Source organism: Anser anser, assembly GCF_964211835.1.
Source record: "Anser anser genome assembly, chromosome: 26".
NCBI classification, from domain to species: Eukaryota; Metazoa; Chordata; class Aves; order Anseriformes; family Anatidae; genus Anser; species Anser anser.
The window spans coordinates 4,672,327-4,689,472 of NC_139747.1; the positions used below are offsets into that span (position 1 = coordinate 4,672,327).

Genomic DNA, 17,146 nt, shown 5'->3' on the forward strand with positions numbered 1-17,146 from the left:
AGCCCAAGCCTCCCATCCCAGACCTCACGCACTACTCACTAGGCCACGCTGCATCTCTGCTGCAAGTTTTTTAGTATTTGAAAACAGTGGAAAAAGGCTAATTACATGCCGCCCCTACGTATTTACATCTGAGAGGCAACAAGGGAAGTGAGTGAAGTAAGTGCTTGACAGCAGGCAGCATGGGGGAGCCAGCAGCCTGCGCCCCTCGGGGAGCACTTCGGGGCTACAACTTCAAAACCTCCACCTCTGCCACCTCCGGCAAAGCCTTGTTTTTCCGGAAAAAGTACTGCGTCTCCTCGTCGTCATCCAGGATTTCATTGAGGGATGACACGACAGGGTCGTGGTCCTTCAGCATCACCGGGTAGCAGCTCACTGCCCTCTCTATCCGCAGCGAGCGCCGCACTGGCGTCAGGAATTTCAGCTCCTGGCCTTCTGGCAGCTCCCTTCCCCTGCGGGGAGAAGAGCCGTGAGGTAAACCCTGCAGGCAGGAGCACTGGCACGGGGAGAAGGTGCTTGCTGCCAGCAGCGGGCAGCTCCGCTCACCTGGGTATGGATGTAACCTGCAGTTTGATGGAGGAGACGGGCAGGCTGGGCAGGGAGCTCCCTGCCATGCTGGGAGTCGATTCCGTGTGCTGCCTCTCTGCCAGGCAAGGCGCTGTGGGCTCCCCGGCTGCGGGCTGCTCAGCCTTCTCCCCTGACAGGAGAGAGGAAAAGGGCAGCACAGTTATAGAGGGGGCAGAGCTGGAGCGGGCTCACAGCACTGCAGCGCTCTGGCCGCAGCCCAGGGCACCTCGCTAGAGGCGTGCTGGGCCGAGGCCTGGCCCTGGCAGAGGAATCCTGCCCCACTTCTGAGATCAGGATTCTGGACTTTCACAACGCTCCGTCACCATCAAAGTCAAGAGGGACACGGGGCGCTGAGACAGGCTGCAAACCGTGCTGCTTCCCTGCCCGCAGCAGCAGGGAGCCCCAGCCTGCCAGCCGGCCCCTCCGTGCGCGCGTTACCTCCTGGTGGCTGGCCTGCAGTCTTCAGAATATCAAGGACAACTTCTCGGAGCTCCTGGAGCGGCTGCAAGAAAAGCCGAACACAGGTCAAGGCAGGCATGACTCAGGAACAAAGAACAGTCCAAAGAGGACAGGAGAAAAGGTTGCTGCTGCTGCACCCTGTGCTGGAGGGAAAGGCTGACGGCTGCAGCAGTGCCCTTCCCTAAGTCAGATCTGCGAGCACGCTGCGGGGCAGACAGACCCCAGCTGGTAAATCCCACCAGGCATCGCTGTTACACCGCCCAGGCACGGAGCTGCCATCGTGCTGCTTCCAGCCACAGCCCCGGGCGCTCGGCCTCCCAGCCCTCCTCTGGAATCTGATCCCCAAATCTGCCCCACGTCTCGATGCGACTCTCTGGCACAGGGCAGGGATCGCAGGGAGCCACCGAGGAGAAGCGCGCCCCACTCACGGTAGCACCGGCGCAGACCGCGGCTTCGTACAGCTCCATCACGTCAAAGGGGCCGCTCCGGGCGAGCAGCTTCACTTTGCAGATCCAGAACTTGGCGCATTTCTCTGCTCGGGGCTCGTGGGACAGAATCGCAGAGAACTCCTCTGAGTGGACACCCTGCGAAACCAGGACGAGGTGTGAAGAACGGGGCCACCCACGAGGGCTGGAGCTGTGTGCCGGGAGCTGCCGGCGTGCCTCTGTTCCCCCAGCGCTCCTGGGCAAAAGAGGTAGGGCCTGAGCCTGGATTTTGCTTTTTACAAGTCTCTCGCATGACCGTGGACAGGTAATTTCTCTGCCTCCGTTTCCCCCTCAGTAAAATGAGCACTTGCAGGGGGATGTTGAGGGAGAGGCTTGCCAGCACAGGCACTAGCAGGGCCACTAGCCCCCGGCGCTGGGCTAGCAGGCGGCATTGCCAGGGGCGATGTCCACCGGGGACACATCTCGGGGTGGCTCACACAGCCTGGGCAGCTGCCGCAGAAATCCTGCTGCAGACCGGTACCGGGACAACAGGGACACACGTAGGCCACGTTACCGGGTGTCACTGTTGTCCTTGTCATCGCCCTGCGTACCTTTGGCCTATCCCCATAACTCCAGGGGTGAATGAAGCATTAGGACCTTTACTTTTCCCAAGACAAGCAAGAATCCTTGCTCTAAACCCGTGTGCTGCTGGGAGCACATGGCCCTCATCTCCTGGGATGCTCCAAGGGAAGAGGAGCCTGCTAAAGCTGCCCCTTTCCCATCCACACCTCCTCGATGAGCTTCAGGTACTCAGTTAGCAGGTTGTTGATTTTGTCCAAGTGGAGCTGCTCGGGCTTCTCTGCTTTCTCTTCCTCCTTGACAGCGCTCCAGAAGGGCAGCTTCTTTCTCTCTGGCTTTTTTTGGGGCAGCGTCATAGGTGGCCGTTTGTAGGACTTGCCTTTGGATGCCAACCACTGCTCCAGCTGTCTCCTGTTGAAGGACCAAGGGATCGCTGTTACCACCACTTTCTGACCCACCGGGCTATTGCCCGTCTTCCCCTTGGATCTCTCTAGCCATATTCAGCTGCTCGGGGAGAACTCTATCCTAAAAACTCATCCGAGCCAGGCTGGGCAAGGCAAACCCGCCCGAGTTTGTGTGTTTTGAAGATTTTTGAACAGGAGAGCAGCTGCATGCTCTCCTCGGGCAGCCACTACACCCACTGCCGGCTGCGTTACGTGCAGTAGGGGACTGCTGAACCGCTGGGAGGAAAGGGGAGCCCAGAGCAGCACCAAACCCCATCCTGCCCTCCTCCATCCAGCAGCCGGCCAAGGGAGCCCGGCCCTGCAGGTGGAAGCTGGCTCTGCAGCTCTGTGCTCTGCTGTCCCCTGGAGGCGAGGCCGGAGCCAGCCCGAGGCACTACTCACCTCCGATCCTCAGCCGTCTGGGTCTTGGGGACGCGCCCCGCGTGCACCCCGCGTGCCTGCAGCAGCTCCGGGTTCAGCCTCTCTCTCCTGCTCTCAGCCGCTCGAGTTTTGGGGCTGTGAGGCCGGCCCACAGTGGCTCTCGCTCGGGACGCTGCCGTGTGTCCGCGCGGCACCTTCACGTCCTTCCTCTCTGCCCCCCCTTTAACCGCGGGCCTTTGCCCCGGCACCAGCTTCACGCTGGAGCTCCTCGTGGACCCCAGGTTTGCGGCCCCCAGGGGCCTGCTGGAGGCTGGAGGCTTTGGTGGAGATCTTTTTGCTTGGGGAGCTCTACTGCAGTGCTGAAGACTTCCCCCCAGAAGCGTGCCAAGTGGTTTTCCTACGGGTTGCCCTGCTGTACTCATTTTTTCATGTTTTACTGCTGGTTTTTTGTGTAGCAAGTTAGTAGAAACAGCAAGCGACTGACGGGGTTGCAACGGTCGGGTTTTGCCACTTGGTTTTTGAGATGCACTCTTTGAGCTTGGCAGGGACTTCCTGAATTTGTCCTGAATCAGCGTTTCCTTAGCCTGGCAGCTATTAATTCTGTCCTTTGGGCCCTGGATGGTGCTTGACACAGTGCCTGAGGTTTGCCTATGAGCCAAGGCTCTCCTGTTCCCGAGACTGCTTCCATCAGACTGAAAAGCTCTGCTCTGCACAAGGTTTGTAGGTGCTTGTGCTGAGAAGTTCTCTTTGTTGCAGTCTAGCTGATCCTGCAGGCCCTCGCTCAGTGACGAAGGTGCCCTGGGAACGGGGCGGCCACGTGCGGTCTCCTCAGTCCCTCCTGGGTTTAGGGAACCAGAGGCAGAAGCTAGGAGCCTCCCTCTGGGCTGTGTAGAAGGGTTCACACCCAGGACAAGCCCCAGGGACAGCTTTGTGCTCTTCCCCGGCTGCTCTGGATGTACCATGGCTGCTCCCCGGGATGCACTTGAAGATTTCTGCGGGGCAGCGCGGCCACCCAGCCGCGTGGGTTTGGAGGCAAGCTTGCCGTCCCTCTGAGCGTCCTTCGCCACGTCCGGGAGAGCATCCCTCTTGTTCCTGTTAGCCTGGAGAGACAAGGCCAAGCTCAGCCCCAAAACCAGCAGGGCCCAGAGGAGGGCTCAGACCCCAGCAGCTCGCTCCTGCCCCGGCCCTGCCAGCCCAAGGGGCGGCAGCGTCACGGCGGCTGCCAACACAACACCCGCCAGCACCCGGATGAAGGGCAGGCCCCTCGGACTGAGTTCCTCTGCAAAATAATTAGTTGTCTTATCGCCAGCTGTTTAGCAACGTGTTGGCTGCAGCTCGTTGGGGGTCAGGAACTCGCTGTCCTGGTTTGTGGACCCTGTTCTGCCTGAACGTGCTTCAAGCGTGAAATATAAAACCAGACTGAAAAGATTTCTCTTCTACTTACATGTTCTGGTTTAGAAACTGGTTTTAGGAGTGGATCCAGACGATTAATCCGGTCATTTAAATAGGGCCTGCAGAAAGGCAAACAAGTTATCAGGGTATCCAGCAGCTCTTCCAGAAGAGGTTCAATACCTGAAACACCCGCGGTTGTTTCAGCAACCGGAGCTTATGAGAAGCCTTTCGAAATCAAAAAGCTGCCAAGGAAGCCCCACGTCACATTTCTTTTTCTCCCGTGCGGCAGCGGAAAAGCGGCACAATAGGCTGACACCCGGGGCTGTCACACAGCTCACGACCGCCGCCGCCGAGAAAAGCCATCAAAGCGCTTCCTGCAGCCGAGGGGCCGGGCAGGCAGGATGCGACGGGCTCGGACAGCTCGTGCCGCCCCTTGCCCAGCTGGGACCCCATTTCCCCAGCCCACGGCGGCGCCTCGGAGCGCGCCAGCACCCGCTGCGAGCCCCTCAGCAGCCCACCCGCTGGCAGCAAACAGGAGCAGGTCCCCAGCGCCCCGTGGTCCTCAACAGGAGCCCGCTGACAGCAAGGAACAGCGGGGTTCTCCCAGCCTCCGCTCCCGCAGCTGGCTCGGGAACTGTAGTGGTTTTACGTGGCAAGGTTTTGGTAGCAGGGGGCCATAGGGGTGGCTTCTGTGAGAAGGATCTAGAAGCTGCCCCATGTTTGGTAAGGGCCCCGCTGCTGACCAGAGCCGAGCCAGTAAGTGATGTTTGCGCCTCTGTGAGAGCATGTTTAAGACAGGGAAAAAAAAAACACCAAACACCGTGCCACACAGCAGCTGGGAGAGTGAGAGGAGTGAGGAACAGCCTTGCAGGCACCAAGGTCAGTGAAGAAGGAGGGGGAGAGGTGCTCCAGGTGCCGGAGCAGAAGTCCCCTGTGACCTGTGGTGAGGACCATGGAAGCAGGCTGTCCCCCCGCAGCCCACGGTGTACCACGGCAGAGCAGATTTCCACGCTGCAGCCCGTGGAGGAGCCCACGGCGGAGCAGGTGGATCTGCCCTGAAGGAGGCTGCGGCCTGTGGAAGACCCCCGCCGGAGCAGATTCCAGGCCAGAGCTGCAGCCGTGGAGAGGAGCCCACGCAGGAGCAGGGGACCTGGCAGGAGCTGTTGCCCGTGGGGGATCCAGGTTGGAGCCGTGTGCTCCTGGGGGATGGACCCCGTGGTACGGACCCGTATCTGGAGCAGTTCTTGAAGAGCTGCTGCCTGTGGGCAGCCCCCGCAGGATCAGTTCAGCAAGGACTGCATCCCGTGGGGGGGACCCCACGGCACAGGGGACGAGAGTGACCGAGAAGGAGCAGCGGAGAAGAAGTGCTACAGACTGACCATTACCCCCATTCCCCCGCGCCACTCGGGGGGAGGAGGTGGAAGAGGGCGGATGGGGGGGAAGGTGCTTTTGGTTTCTTTCCTTTGTTTCTCACTTCTCTAGCTTGTTAGTAATAAGTAAGATTTATTGCTATCTCCCTATGCTGAGTCTGTTTTGCCCGTCACAGTAATTACTGTGCGATCTCCTCGTCCTTATCTCAACCCTTGAGCCCTTTTCATCGTATTTTCTCCCCGTTCCTCTTTGAGGATGGGGAGTGAGAGAGCAGTTGTGGTGGAGCTCAGCCGCCCACCCGAGTAAAACCACCACGGTCCTTTTTGGCGCCCAGCGTGGGGCTCGAGGAATTTGAGATAAGGATGATAGTTGAGAGAAGTGACGGGCAAAACATGGACCGGATGATTGTTATGAATATAAAAGTCGTGAAGAATTTAAGAAAGCAGTAACTGTGAAGGAATCTGATGTTAGTGTGGTGAAGGGACGAGGGGTGGTGTGTTGTGGTGGAGCTTGGCAGCCCACCCAAGTAAAACCACCACAGGAACTCAGCCCAGCTGTCAGGCGATGCTGGCGCCTGTGCAGACACCTCACTGCAACAAAAGAGCCCGGAGAGTTAGGGTACTGTCCTCTGCTCTGCACCAATTGCGTACTATGCCATTAAGAGAGACCCTGAATTTGGTTTCTATTCTATTTGTGGTGTTTTTCAGAGCCTGGCATCAGGGATTGGTTCACTCTTTCTGGTCCCTGGCCCTGCTTCCCTTTGTCTTCTCCCCACGGAGAAGTTTTATGGCTCCCTTTGCACCACAACAGCACGAGGAATACCGCAGCAGAGCCTCAACTGCTCAGCAGTTCCAATTAAAAGCTCTGCAGAGCGAGGCCTTGCTGCCTGCAAGGGGCTGCTTGTGGCAGCGCAGCAGCGCAGCCCGGCTTCTGCGGCACCGAGCCCAGCAGCAAAGGGGCCGCCCAGCCAGGCAGCTCGCTTAAGAGGTCTGGGGGTCACACTTCACTATTTGTGTGCTTTTAAGTGCACCAAAAAAGCCCCTTCCTAACCCTGGCCTGTCCCAGAAGGCTGCCAAAAGCAGCGCTTGAACTCGGACGACCCTTTTTCAAGGCCCAGCAGTGCCTTTGCTGCAAGAAGCCGTGCTCAAAACCTGAGATAAGAAGGTTTGGTGGAGGCTTAGAAGATGCCCAGAGGAGACATTTCCAGCAGGGAATGTCAGTGCTGAGACCATGCCTGTGCTCGTGCTGCCAGGGAGAGCACGGCAGGGGTGCTGAGGGGCCGGAGCTGTCCCAGGCCACCCTGGCCGGGGGACGAGGCCATTCCCATGAGGGAGCCGTTGCAGCGACAAGGCAGATGCCAGCCGGGAGGCCGCACACCGCGACTTACTTCGTGTTCGGCTGTTTCAGCTTTCCTGTGGCTGCCAGGTACTCCTGGAGCTGCCTCCTGCGCTCATCTGCAAAGAGATGGTAGGAAATGATCAGGAGACGGTTAGGGCCTGAGGGAACGGCTCGAAGCTGCGATGCGGGAGGTTCGCGCTGGATGTCAGGAGAAGGCTCTGCACCCAGGGGGTGGTCGGGCGCTGGCGCAGGCACCCCAGGGCAGGGGTCACAGTGCTGAGCCTGCTGGAGTTCAACAAGTGTTTGGGCACCGCTCTCAGACACGATTTGATTTTTTGGGGGATCCTTTGGGAACCAAGGAGCTGGACTCGACGATCCCTGTGGGTCCCCTCCAACTTGGGCACTCTGTGACTCCGTGAAGACACGGCACGCACAGCCCCCAGTCCTCGGAGCGCTGTCGAGAACACATTTTTTTGCCCCGTGCTCCCCGCGGGGCCGTTCCCAGCCAGCCCAGCAGCGTCCCACAGCGCTTCCCCAGCCCGCCAGCAGACACCAGAGCTCCGCGGCCCTCACGGGGCTGCTCCAAACCCGGCTGGGCTGCAGGAGAGGGCGGGCGCCGCCGGCCTGGTTTTGCTGTGACGAGTAACGGCGCTCTGCAGGCCTTCCTCACAGCGAGGGCCCGGCACAACCTTCCCTACTGCCCCTCTTTTTCAGGCTCAGCTGCTGGTTTTGCTTTGCATCAGCTTCTTCGCAGGAGTTTAAGGGTTTCTCTAGGTTTGCCGGGGAGCCCTCACCCCCTCTGCCAGACCCCGGTGCCGGACCCTGCCCCATGGGGGGGGGGGGGGGGACACCCTGCCCCACGCCCAGCAGCCGCCCCGGGACCCGAAGGCGCCCGAAGATCCCCGAGGGTCCCCGAAGATGCCCGAAGGCGCCCGAACGCCTCCGAGGATACCCGAAGGCTCCCGAAGGTGCCCCCACAGGTGCCCGGGGACCTCCGAAGGTGCCCGAAGGCCCCCGAGGATACCCGAGGGCTCCCGAAGGTGCCCCCACAGATGCCCGAGGACCTCCGAAGGTGCCCGAAGGTGCCCCAGAGATGCCCGAACGCCTCCGAAGATGCCCGAGGACCTCCGAAGATGCCCGAGGACCCCCGGCCCTCACCCTGCTCAGCCGCCGCCTGCGCCATGTCCGGACCCCGTCCCGCATCACCCGGCCGCCGCCCCTAACCGCCGCCCGCCCCGCGCTCATTGGCCGCCGCCTCCTTCGAATCACCTAATGAAGAGCGCCGCAGGGGGCGGGCCTCGGGGGGCAGAGGGCGGCGATTGGCCGAGGCGGGAGGCGGGGGGCGGTGACGGGAGGAGGCGGGGGGCCGGGAGGGCGGGGCCGGGAGGGGGGGGTGGGCGCGGGGAGCAATGGCGGTCGTTTGCATTAATTAGCATATATTAGGGGAGGGCGGGGCCGGGGGCGGGGCGAGGGGAAGGGGCGGGGGCTGGGCGCGGGACTGGGGCTGGGGCCGGGGTCTGGGGTCTGGGATCCGGGCCTGGGGCCTGGAGCCAGGATCTGGGATCTGGGATCCGGGCCTGGGGCCTGGAGCCAGGATCTGGGATCTGGGGCTGGGGCCTGGGGCTGGGGTCTGGGGTCTGGGATCTGGGATCTGGGGCCGGGGCCTAGGGCTGGGGCTGGGGCCAGGATCTGGGGCCTGGGGCTGGGGCTGGGGCCGGGATCTGGGATCTGGGATCTGGGGCTGGGGCTGGGGCCGGGGTCTGGGGTCTGGGATCTGGGGCTGGGGCTGGGGCCGGGATCTGGGATCTGGGATCTGGGGCTGGGGCCGGGATCTGGGATCTGGGGCCTGGGGTCTGGGATCTGGGATCTGGGATCTGGGGCTGGGGCTGGGGCCAGGATCTGGGATCTGGGGCCTGGGGCCTGGGGCCGGGGTCTGGGGTCTGGGATCTGGGATCTGGGATCTGGGGCCTGGGGCCTGGGGCCGGGGTCTGGGGTCTGGGATCCAGGGCCAGGGCCTGGAGCCAGGATCTGGGGTCTGGGATTTGGGATCTGGGGCCTGGAGCCAGGCTCTGGGGTCTGAGGCCTGGGGCTTGAGGTCTGGGTCTGGGGTCAGGGACCTGGAGCCTGGGCCTGGGGCTGGGCTCAGCACGATAAATCGGTGTAAAAGCACGATAAAAAGTGTAAAAGCACAATAATCAAGTGTAAAACCTCAACAAGTGTAACACCACAATAAGTGTAATAGCACAGTAAGTGTAATAGCACAATAAATAAGTGTAAAAGTACAGTAAGTGTAGCAGCACAATAAAACAGTAAAATTACAATAAATAAAAGCTCAATAAATAAGTGAAACTGCACAATGAGAGTAAAATCACAGTAAGTGTAACAGCACCATAAATCAGTGTAAAAGCGTGATAAAAAGTGTAACAGCACAATAAATAAGTGTAAAGGTGTGACAAAAAGTGTCGTAGCACAATAAGTAAGTGTAACAGCACAGTAAGTGTACCAGCACAATAAATAACTACAAGCTCAATAAATAAGTGTAGCAGCTCAATAAATAAGCGTAACGGGAGCGCGAGGCGGGCCCACGGGGCCCAGAGCGGCTATTTCACCTGAAATAGACGGGCGGCAGGGCGGCGCCGCGGGCTGTACTCGGTACATACGGCGTGGCAACCGGCGACTGGACTGCCGGTTGGGGTCGGGGCGGGCGGCTCAGCGCCCGCTCAGCTTGTAGGTGGCGATGTTGACCTGGTCGGGCTGGTTGGTGATGCCCACAGGCTGCTTGGGCTGCAGCGAGGTGCAGACGAACCAGCCGGGGAAGGCGGCCGACTCGAAGCGCGTGGTGCCCTCGGCCGGGCTGTCCAGGCGGTAGAAGATGAAGCGGGTCAGCTCGGCGCTGTCGATGTCCCTCATGACGTCGGCTTCCTGCGGCGGGGACAAGCCGGGGGTCAGCGGGAGGCGGCGGCGGCGCCGTCACCGCGGGGCCGGGCTGGGGACGTTGGGGACACTCACCTCCAGCTGCAGCACGGGCTCGGCGCCGCTCATCACGCAGGACATGTAGAGCTTGTAGCCTTTGATGCCCAGCGCCACCGGCATCTGCATGGCCCCGGCGCTGCCCTGCCGGGTGCGGGGCCGGTACAGCGCGATGTTGAGCCTCACTGCGGAGAGAAGGGACGGGTCAGCGGGCGCTCCCCGGGGACAAGGGACAGGGACGGGGACAGGGACGTGGTCCCCTCACCTTTGCGGCTGGCGGAGGGCCCCTGCAGGTTCAGGGCCACCAGCTGGGTGGGCGACTCCAGCACGAAGCACTTGTGGTTGATGTCGAAGATGTCGAAGGACTGGGAGCGGGTGTAGCGGTACACGGGCGCCCCGGCGTAGCTGCTTTCGAGCCGCTGGAAGGTGACGGGTTCTGCGGGGGGCAGACGGTCAGGGGGGTGTCGGCAGCGCCCCGCAGCCCCCCTGCAGCCGCCCCCTCCTCCAAGCACCGCGTCCCTACCGAAAATCTCCTCCAGGAAGCCGCCCAGGTCGCTGTCGGCGAAGTCCTTGTGCGACGGCCTCCGCAGCATCTTGGTCGCGGCCACCACCAGGGTGGCGGCCTGGCGGAACCTCCTGGCGGCGTGTCCCTGCGTCACCGTCACCTGGACGTCCACCGCGGCGTGGCTCTGGCTGGGCTTTGCCTCCGAGTCCAGGCGAAGCTTCTGGGGGGAGAAGGGTGCGGGTGAGCGCCGTGCGATGCCGTGCCGTGGTGCCATGGTGCCACGGTGCCACGGTGCCGCGGTGCCGCGGGGCCCTCCCGGTGTTACCTTCTGTGGGCAGAGGCAGTCGGGGCCGTACAAGGTCTCCTCGCTGAGGCTGGAAGGACAAAGCGGGGCGGTGAGGTGAGACCAGGGCTGCGTCAGCACCCGGCCCCACTGCCCCCAGGCGCACCGGCACGGCCGCGCTCACCTGCCGCCCTCCAGCACGTCCAGGTCGGGGACGAACGCCATCTCCATGCCAAACGGGAAACCTGACGGCAAAACCTGTGGGGTGCCGGGGCCCTGCTCCTGCTCGTCCTGCTGGCAGCGGCGCTTGGGTGCACTCTGAGCCCGGCCGCTGCGTGCCGGGTTTTCAAGCGCCGCTGGAAGGAAGCGCTGTCAGAGCGGGATTTCCACCTTTCGCAACGCTCGGCTTCGCCCATTTCCGCTCTGCCCCAGCACGCCGGCTGCCGCGGCCCCGCCGCCGCCCGCAGGCATTGGCTCCGCGTGTGGGGCACAGCAGGGCGATGCTTTGGGGTTGGTGTGGGGCACGGCAGGGCGATGCTTTGGGGTCGGCATGGGGCATGGTGGGGCGATGCTTTGGGGTCAGAGCGAGGCACACCAGCAGGGCGATGCTTTGGGGTCATTGCGGGGCAGGCAAGGCGATGCTTTGGGGTCATTTTGGGGCATGGTGAGGCAATGCTTTGGGGTCAGATTGAGGCACAGCAGCAGGGCAATGCTTTGGCGAAGGTGTGGGACACAGCAGGGCGATGTTTTGGGGTCAGTGTGGGGCACAGCAGGGCAGTACTTTGGGGTTGGTGTGGGACACGGCAGGGTGATGTTTTGGTGGCAGTGCGGGGCACAGCAGGGTGATGTTTTGGGGTCGGTGTGGCGCACGGAACGGGGTCAATGCTCTGGGTCTGGCGCTCGCGTGCTGGCCGGCAGTGGCCGGGCTGACACACCGGGGACTGCCCCGGCACCCACGATGACGCTCGCTCTCGTCAGGGCTGGGGCAAGGCCGGCCGCCCCGGAAGGGGACGGTGGCGCAAGCGTGGCCGCTCGCCGATTTCCCCACCCGGACCCACAACTTCCTGCTGGCTGCCAGCGGCCGCGAGGACCCTGCGGGTCCCCTCCACCACCCTGTGCAGCCCCCGACCCCCCCAGGAGGGCACGGAGCACATCTCACCCACGGGGACATCAGCCCCATCCGCCTCGGATGCCATCCCCTTGGGGACGCTGCCTTTGGGGACACCACTGCCTTGGGGACGCTTCTCGCCGCAGCCCAGGCGTCTCCCCACTGCCGTGACCCCGTCCCCATCCCCACTGCAGCCCGTGCGTGCCTGCAGGATGTCCCCCAGCCAGCCCGGCTGGCTCCCATGTGGTTGCGCCACGGTGGCCAGGCCGGGGACGTGAGTGGCCCCGGTATTTTCCTGCAGCCATTTCACTTCCCAGAACAGCGCCGCCGCCCGTGGGACCGTGACTCAGGGCTGTGACTACAGCCCCCCGGCCCCCCGGCCTGCCCCTGCGCTGCCGGGTGCCCCGGGCCAAGGTGTCCCCGTGGCCAGGTGTCCCTCGTGCCACCATGTCCCCGGTCTGTGGTGGGTGTCCTCACGCCTGTCCCCGTGGTGGGTGTCCCCTGGGGTGGGTTTCCCCCCATGGGTGGGTGTTCCCCACACCACGATGTCCCCACACCATGCCAGATGTCCCCGCGGGTGATGTCCCCCACACCAGGATGTCTGTCCGCCACGGTGGACGCCCTCCATGGACAGATGTCCCCACACTATGGTGAATGTCCCCATGGGTGGATGTGCCTTGCACCAGGATGTCCCCATGGCAGGTGTCTCCATGGCGGATGTCCCCACACGATGTCAGATGCCCCCCGTGGGCAGATGTCCCCGTGGCATATATCCCCTACACCATAGCCAATGTCCCCATGATGGATGTCTGTGCACCGTGATGGATGTTGTACACCATGACAGATGTCCCCACGTCATATCAGGTGTCCCCATGGCCAATGTCTCCACAATGTCCCCACACCATGGTGGATGTCCCCATGGCTGACGTCCCCACACCATGCTGGATGTCCCCACACCATGTCAGGTGTCCCCAAGGATATGTCTCCACACCATGACAGCTGTCCCCACACCATGTTGGGTGTCCCCACACCATGTTGGGTGTCCCCACACCATGTTGGGTGTCCCCATGGCCAGCGTCCCCACACCACAGCAGATGTCCCCCCACCATGGTTGATGTCCCCACAGCCGATGTCCCCATGATGGATGTCCCCACACCACAGCAGATGTCCCCACATGATGTCGGGTGTCCCCAAGGACGGTGTTCCCACACCATGATGGATGTCCCCACACCAATGTCCCCATGTTGGATGTCCCTGCGAGAAAAATCTCAATTTTCTTCAGACAGGATCTTCTGTGAAGCTATTTTATTCGCGATTGCAATGGCGGGCGTCCTGCCAATTAGGAGTGCATTTTAGTAAACAAATCATAACCTTTTATTCCCTATTACCCGGCGCCTGATCACCTCCCCCGTTTCCTCATTGGCCGAGTACTACGGGTTCCTCTATACTACTCTATACTACGACGCTCCTCTATACAATATATGTACAATTTTTCTTTTTTTTTTCAACCCTTTAATTTCTCCTTTCTTATGTTTTGAGAACTTGTGATCTTTGTTTTACTGTTCTCACACTGCTCGTCCTGTTTTTCTCAAGCTTCCACCTTATTTTGGAACAGTGAGGCCTTCTACCGTCCACTTACCTACTCAGCATTTCTCCTTATGGCCACACAACTACCTTGGAATACAGAAAATTAGCTCTCTGCTGCAAAAACCCAACTTTGTTTCTCACATCCCCACACCGTGTCGGGTGTCCCCAGGGCCGATATCCCCACACCATGGTTGATGTCCCCACAGCCAATGTCCCCATGATGGGTGTCCCCACACCATGTCGGGTGTCCCCGTGGCTGATGTCCCCCCACCGTGGTACATGTCCTCCCACCAGCGTCCCCATGCTGGATGTCTGTGCACCATGATGGACGTTGTACACCATGTCGGATGTCCCCACACCTTGGTGGATGTCCCACCACCATGGCCAGTGTTCCCATGATGGATGTCCCCACACCGTGGTGGATGTCCCCACACCATGATGGATGTCCCCACACCACGGCCAGTGTCCCCATGATGGATGTCCCCACACCGTGGTGGATGTCCCCACACCTTGGTGGATGTCCCCACACCATGATGGATGTCCCCACACGATGGATGTCCCCACACCACGGCCAGTGTCCCCATGATGGGTGTCCCCACACCGTGTTGGATGTCCCCACACCATGATGGATGTCCCCACACGATGGATGTCCCCACACCTTGGTGGATGTCCCCACACCATGATGGATGTCCCCACACCACGGCCAGTGTCCCCATGATGGATGTCCCCACACCGTGGTGGATGTCCCCACACCTTGGTGGATGTCCCCACACCACGGCCAGTGTCCCCATGATGGATGTCCCCTCATCTCGGTGGATGTCCCCCCACCACGGTACATGTCCCCCCACCAACGTCCCCATGCTGGATGTCTGTGCACCACGATGGGTGTTGTACACCACGTCGGATGTCCCCACACCACTTTCGGTGTCCCCACACCAGTGTCCCCACACCAATGTCCCCACCCCACGTCCGATGTCGTCGTCCGTCCCCCCCCCCCCCCCCCCGTGTCCCCACGCCCCGCGCACGGCCCCGCCCCCCGGCGGGGGCTCCCTCTCCCCCCACGTGACCCCGCGCGCGCGCCCTCCTCTCCGGGGAGCGGGGGAGGGGGGGGGGCCGCGCAGGCGCACCGGGCGGGCCCCGCCGCGGCGGGGCTGCGTGGGCGTGGCCTCGGGGCGGGAGCGGGCGTGGCGACGCGGTGACGCAGCGGCGCGGGGGCGGGGCGGCGCGGGGCGGCAGTCGGCGGTTGGGGGCCGCTGTCAGAGCCGGGGCCGCAAGCGGGGTGGACGGGCGGGCCGGCAGGTACGGGGCGGGCGGGGGGGCGGCGGGGCCGGGCCGGGGGCGGCGGGGCCGGGGCGGGGCCGGGCCGGGCGGGGCCGGCGGGGAAGGGGGGGGGCGGCGGCGGGGCGGGGGGGGGGCGGCGGGCGCTCCCCGGTGTCCTTGGCGCCGCCGCCCGGGCGCCTCGGGGCGGGGGGAGGGGGCGTGGCCTCGGCGGGAGGGGGCGTGGTCTCGGGGTGGAGGGGGGCGTGGTCGGGGAGGGAGGGGGCGGGGCCGCCCGTGGGATGGGCAGCGCCGCGCGGCCAATGGGGAGGGGCGGGCGGTGAGCGCGGGAGGGGGGGCGGGCGCTGATTGGGGGGGGAGGGGGGAGGGGGCGGGGACTCGCCTCCAGCGCGGACGCACGTGGGGCAGCGGCGGGGCCGCACGGGGACCCCCGGAGCCGGAGCCCCCCAGGGCCGGGGTCCCCGAGCCCCCCGGCCCCGGGACCCCCAGCCCTGGAGCCCCTAGGCCCGGGACCCCCCAGGCCCGGGACCCCGGAGCCCCCGGCCCCGGAGCCTCCAGGCCCAGAGACCCCCAGGCCCGGAGCCTTCAGCCCCGGGGTACCTGAGCCCCCCGGCCCCGGGACCCCCAGCCCTGGGACCTCCATCCCTGGGACCCCCAGCCCCGGGGACCCCAGGCCCAGAGCCCCCCCAGGCCTGGAATCCCTGAGCCCCCCAGGCCCAGGACCCCCAGGCCCGGAGCCCCCAGCCCTGGGACCCCGGAGCCTCCAGCCCCGGGCACCCAGTCCTAGAGCCGCCCCCCCCGGCCTGGTGGCCCTGAAAGCCCCAAGCTGGAGCCCCCCAACCCCTGGACCCCCAGCTCTGGGCACCCCAGGCCCGGAGCCCCCCAGCCCCGGGACCCCCAATCCCTGGGGACCCCCAGCCCTGGTCCCCCCGGAGCCTGTAGGCCCAGGCCGGCTTCATGGAGGGCCCCGTGCCCAGGCTGCCTCTGGTGCCGCCAGGACCCCCGCTGGGGCGCAGAGGCCCTGCCCGCAGCAGCCCCGTTGCACGCCGTGCCGCCGGCCCCGCCGAGCCGCCAGCAGGAGCGGTGGCCGCCGGTGCTCTTGGTGTCTTGGGGACAAAAGGGCCGGTGTCGGCATGTGCCCTGCCAGGCGGGTCCACGTGCCAGCCGCCCGATAAGCGCTGTGCTCAGCACCTTTGCCTCTCCCTCGTGTTCTTCCCGTAGGTTGGGCTGGGCGCGGTGACCGGCAGCTTGACTTCCCTCCAATCAAGCCTTTAATTCCTGCTTATCCTCTAGCTGGCAGTTTTGATTCTAAGGGGGGGGGGGGGGAAAGGCATTTCCCAATTAACTGTGTTCTGTGGCAGGTTTCGGTGGCTCTGGCTGCCAGAGGTCACGTTAGCGCCTTATTCCGCTTTGCTTAGCGGTGTGCTCGTGCACGTATCGGCCCGTAGCCTGCCCTGAGCATTGTGGTGTTTGCCCTTCCACTGAGAACACGAGGCTGCTGGAGTTTTATCCAGCGTTAGCGGCGAGGGCCCGGCTGAGCAGTGGGTTTTCTTCTCCTAATGCCCCTCGTGTGGAAGCAGGGCACCCTCGTGGGGGGCTTTGTACCAGGGCACTGCTCCTGCAGCTGCGTCCCCGCGCTGCTCCCACCTCCCTCGGGCACGACCGGCGCTGGAGAGAGGCTCCCCGGGGCGGTGGGGTCCCGCTGGGTCGGGCTGAACTCTGGCATTACCGCCCGTGCTCTCCCCAGAGGTCACCGAGCCGCTGCTGGGCGGCAGGCCTGAAACTGGACACTGGCGCTGACGCTTTTGTCCCAAAGCTTTTTTCCCCCCACGTGTGCGCGCGCGCCGGCGGGCAGCTCGGCCGGCTCTCCGAAGTATCTCGAAATAATTTGGCGGCTTAGACGCGAGGAGGGAGAGCCGCCAGCCAGAAAAACACCCGACATCGGTGGCCCTGCCGCGTCTGCCCGCTTAGAGCCGGTCACCCGGCGTGGGGCTCGGGGCCCCTGCCTGGGTGCTGGTGGGTGTGAGAAAGCGGAGGGGAAGGGACGCGCTTCTGCCCCCGAGTAACTGCCTCTGACACGAATTTCTGCCCTTAATTAGCGCCTGCAGTGAATAAAGGGCCAGGAATGCTGCGCGCTGGCATTCCCTGCCTGGAAGCGTTGTCCCAGCTGGGTGCAGCAGTCGGCCCCAAATGGGTCAGGACGCTGCTGCTGCTCTTAACGTTGCATCACCCCAAATCTTGCGTTTCGAGGGGGGGAAGCTTAGCTGCCGCGGTGCTGAGTAGCTAAAACTTGATCCGACACCCCAAATTTTGGCAGCAGGGCTGACAAAATGCTGGTCAGGACGCCTCGCGCTGCCAAACTTTGCTCTTCTGGGACCGAGCGGCGGCTGCGGGACGTGGGGACGGCTCCAGCCCGGCCTCAGGGGTGGCACCAGGCAGGGCAAAGCTCCCCGAGGTGATCGT

At 63.5% G+C, this 17,146-nt stretch overlaps 3 protein-coding genes across 10 annotated transcripts in view; 1 reads left to right on the forward strand and 2 right to left on the reverse strand.

Moving 5' to 3' along the window:
* Positions 1-55: 55 nt before the first annotated feature.
* CKAP2L (cytoskeleton associated protein 2 like) lies at positions 56-8,203 on the reverse strand. 2 transcript variants are annotated; one of them, XM_083811823.1, is made up of 9 exons: positions 8,111-8,202; positions 7,002-7,068; positions 4,296-4,362; positions 2,873-3,951; positions 2,237-2,438; positions 1,452-1,607; positions 1,003-1,066; positions 544-694; positions 56-449 (listed from the first exon to the last, which is right to left on the reverse strand). In XM_083811823.1, exons 1-9 carry the CDS (start codon positions 8,133-8,135, stop codon positions 224-226), a joined length of 2,037 nt encoding a protein of 678 aa, XP_083667949.1. In that variant the 5' UTR covers positions 8,136-8,202; the 3' UTR covers positions 56-223. The 2 variants fall into 2 exon arrangements, with proteins under 2 accessions (XP_083667949.1, XP_083667950.1); XM_083811824.1 differs by lacking the exons at positions 2,237-2,438; positions 2,873-3,951 and having other exon boundaries at positions 8,111-8,203.
* Positions 8,204-8,968: 765 nt separating this feature from the next.
* LOC310886798 (interleukin-1 receptor antagonist protein-like) lies at positions 8,969-14,383 on the reverse strand. Of its 4 annotated transcripts, XM_083811867.1 has the most exons (6): positions 10,895-13,911; positions 10,753-10,801; positions 10,446-10,647; positions 10,188-10,358; positions 9,962-10,107; positions 8,971-9,874 (listed from the first exon to the last, which is right to left on the reverse strand). In XM_083811867.1, the coding sequence occupies exons 1-6, from the start codon at positions 10,939-10,941 to the stop codon at positions 9,662-9,664; spliced, it is 828 nt and encodes a 275-aa protein (XP_083667993.1). In that variant the 5' UTR covers positions 10,942-13,911; the 3' UTR covers positions 8,971-9,661. The 4 variants fall into 4 exon arrangements, with proteins under 4 accessions (XP_083667990.1, XP_083667992.1, XP_083667991.1 ...); XM_083811864.1 differs by adding an exon at positions 14,064-14,383 and having other exon boundaries at positions 8,969-9,874; positions 10,188-10,801; positions 10,895-13,914; XM_083811866.1 differs by having other exon boundaries at positions 8,970-9,874; positions 10,188-10,647; positions 10,895-13,914.
* A 190-nt stretch (positions 14,384-14,573) lies between these two features.
* Positions 14,574-17,146, forward strand: part of OGDH (oxoglutarate dehydrogenase) — a 38,374-nt gene continuing 35,801 nt past the window's right edge. For 3 of the 4 annotated variants that reach the window (XM_083811869.1, XM_083811870.1, XM_083811868.1), the window contains exon 1: positions 14,595-14,704. The gene's annotated coding sequence lies outside the window, so the exon portion shown is untranslated. Of the gene's footprint in view, positions 14,705-17,146 lie in introns of all 4 variants that reach the window. The other variant, XM_083811872.1, reaches the window with a different exon arrangement.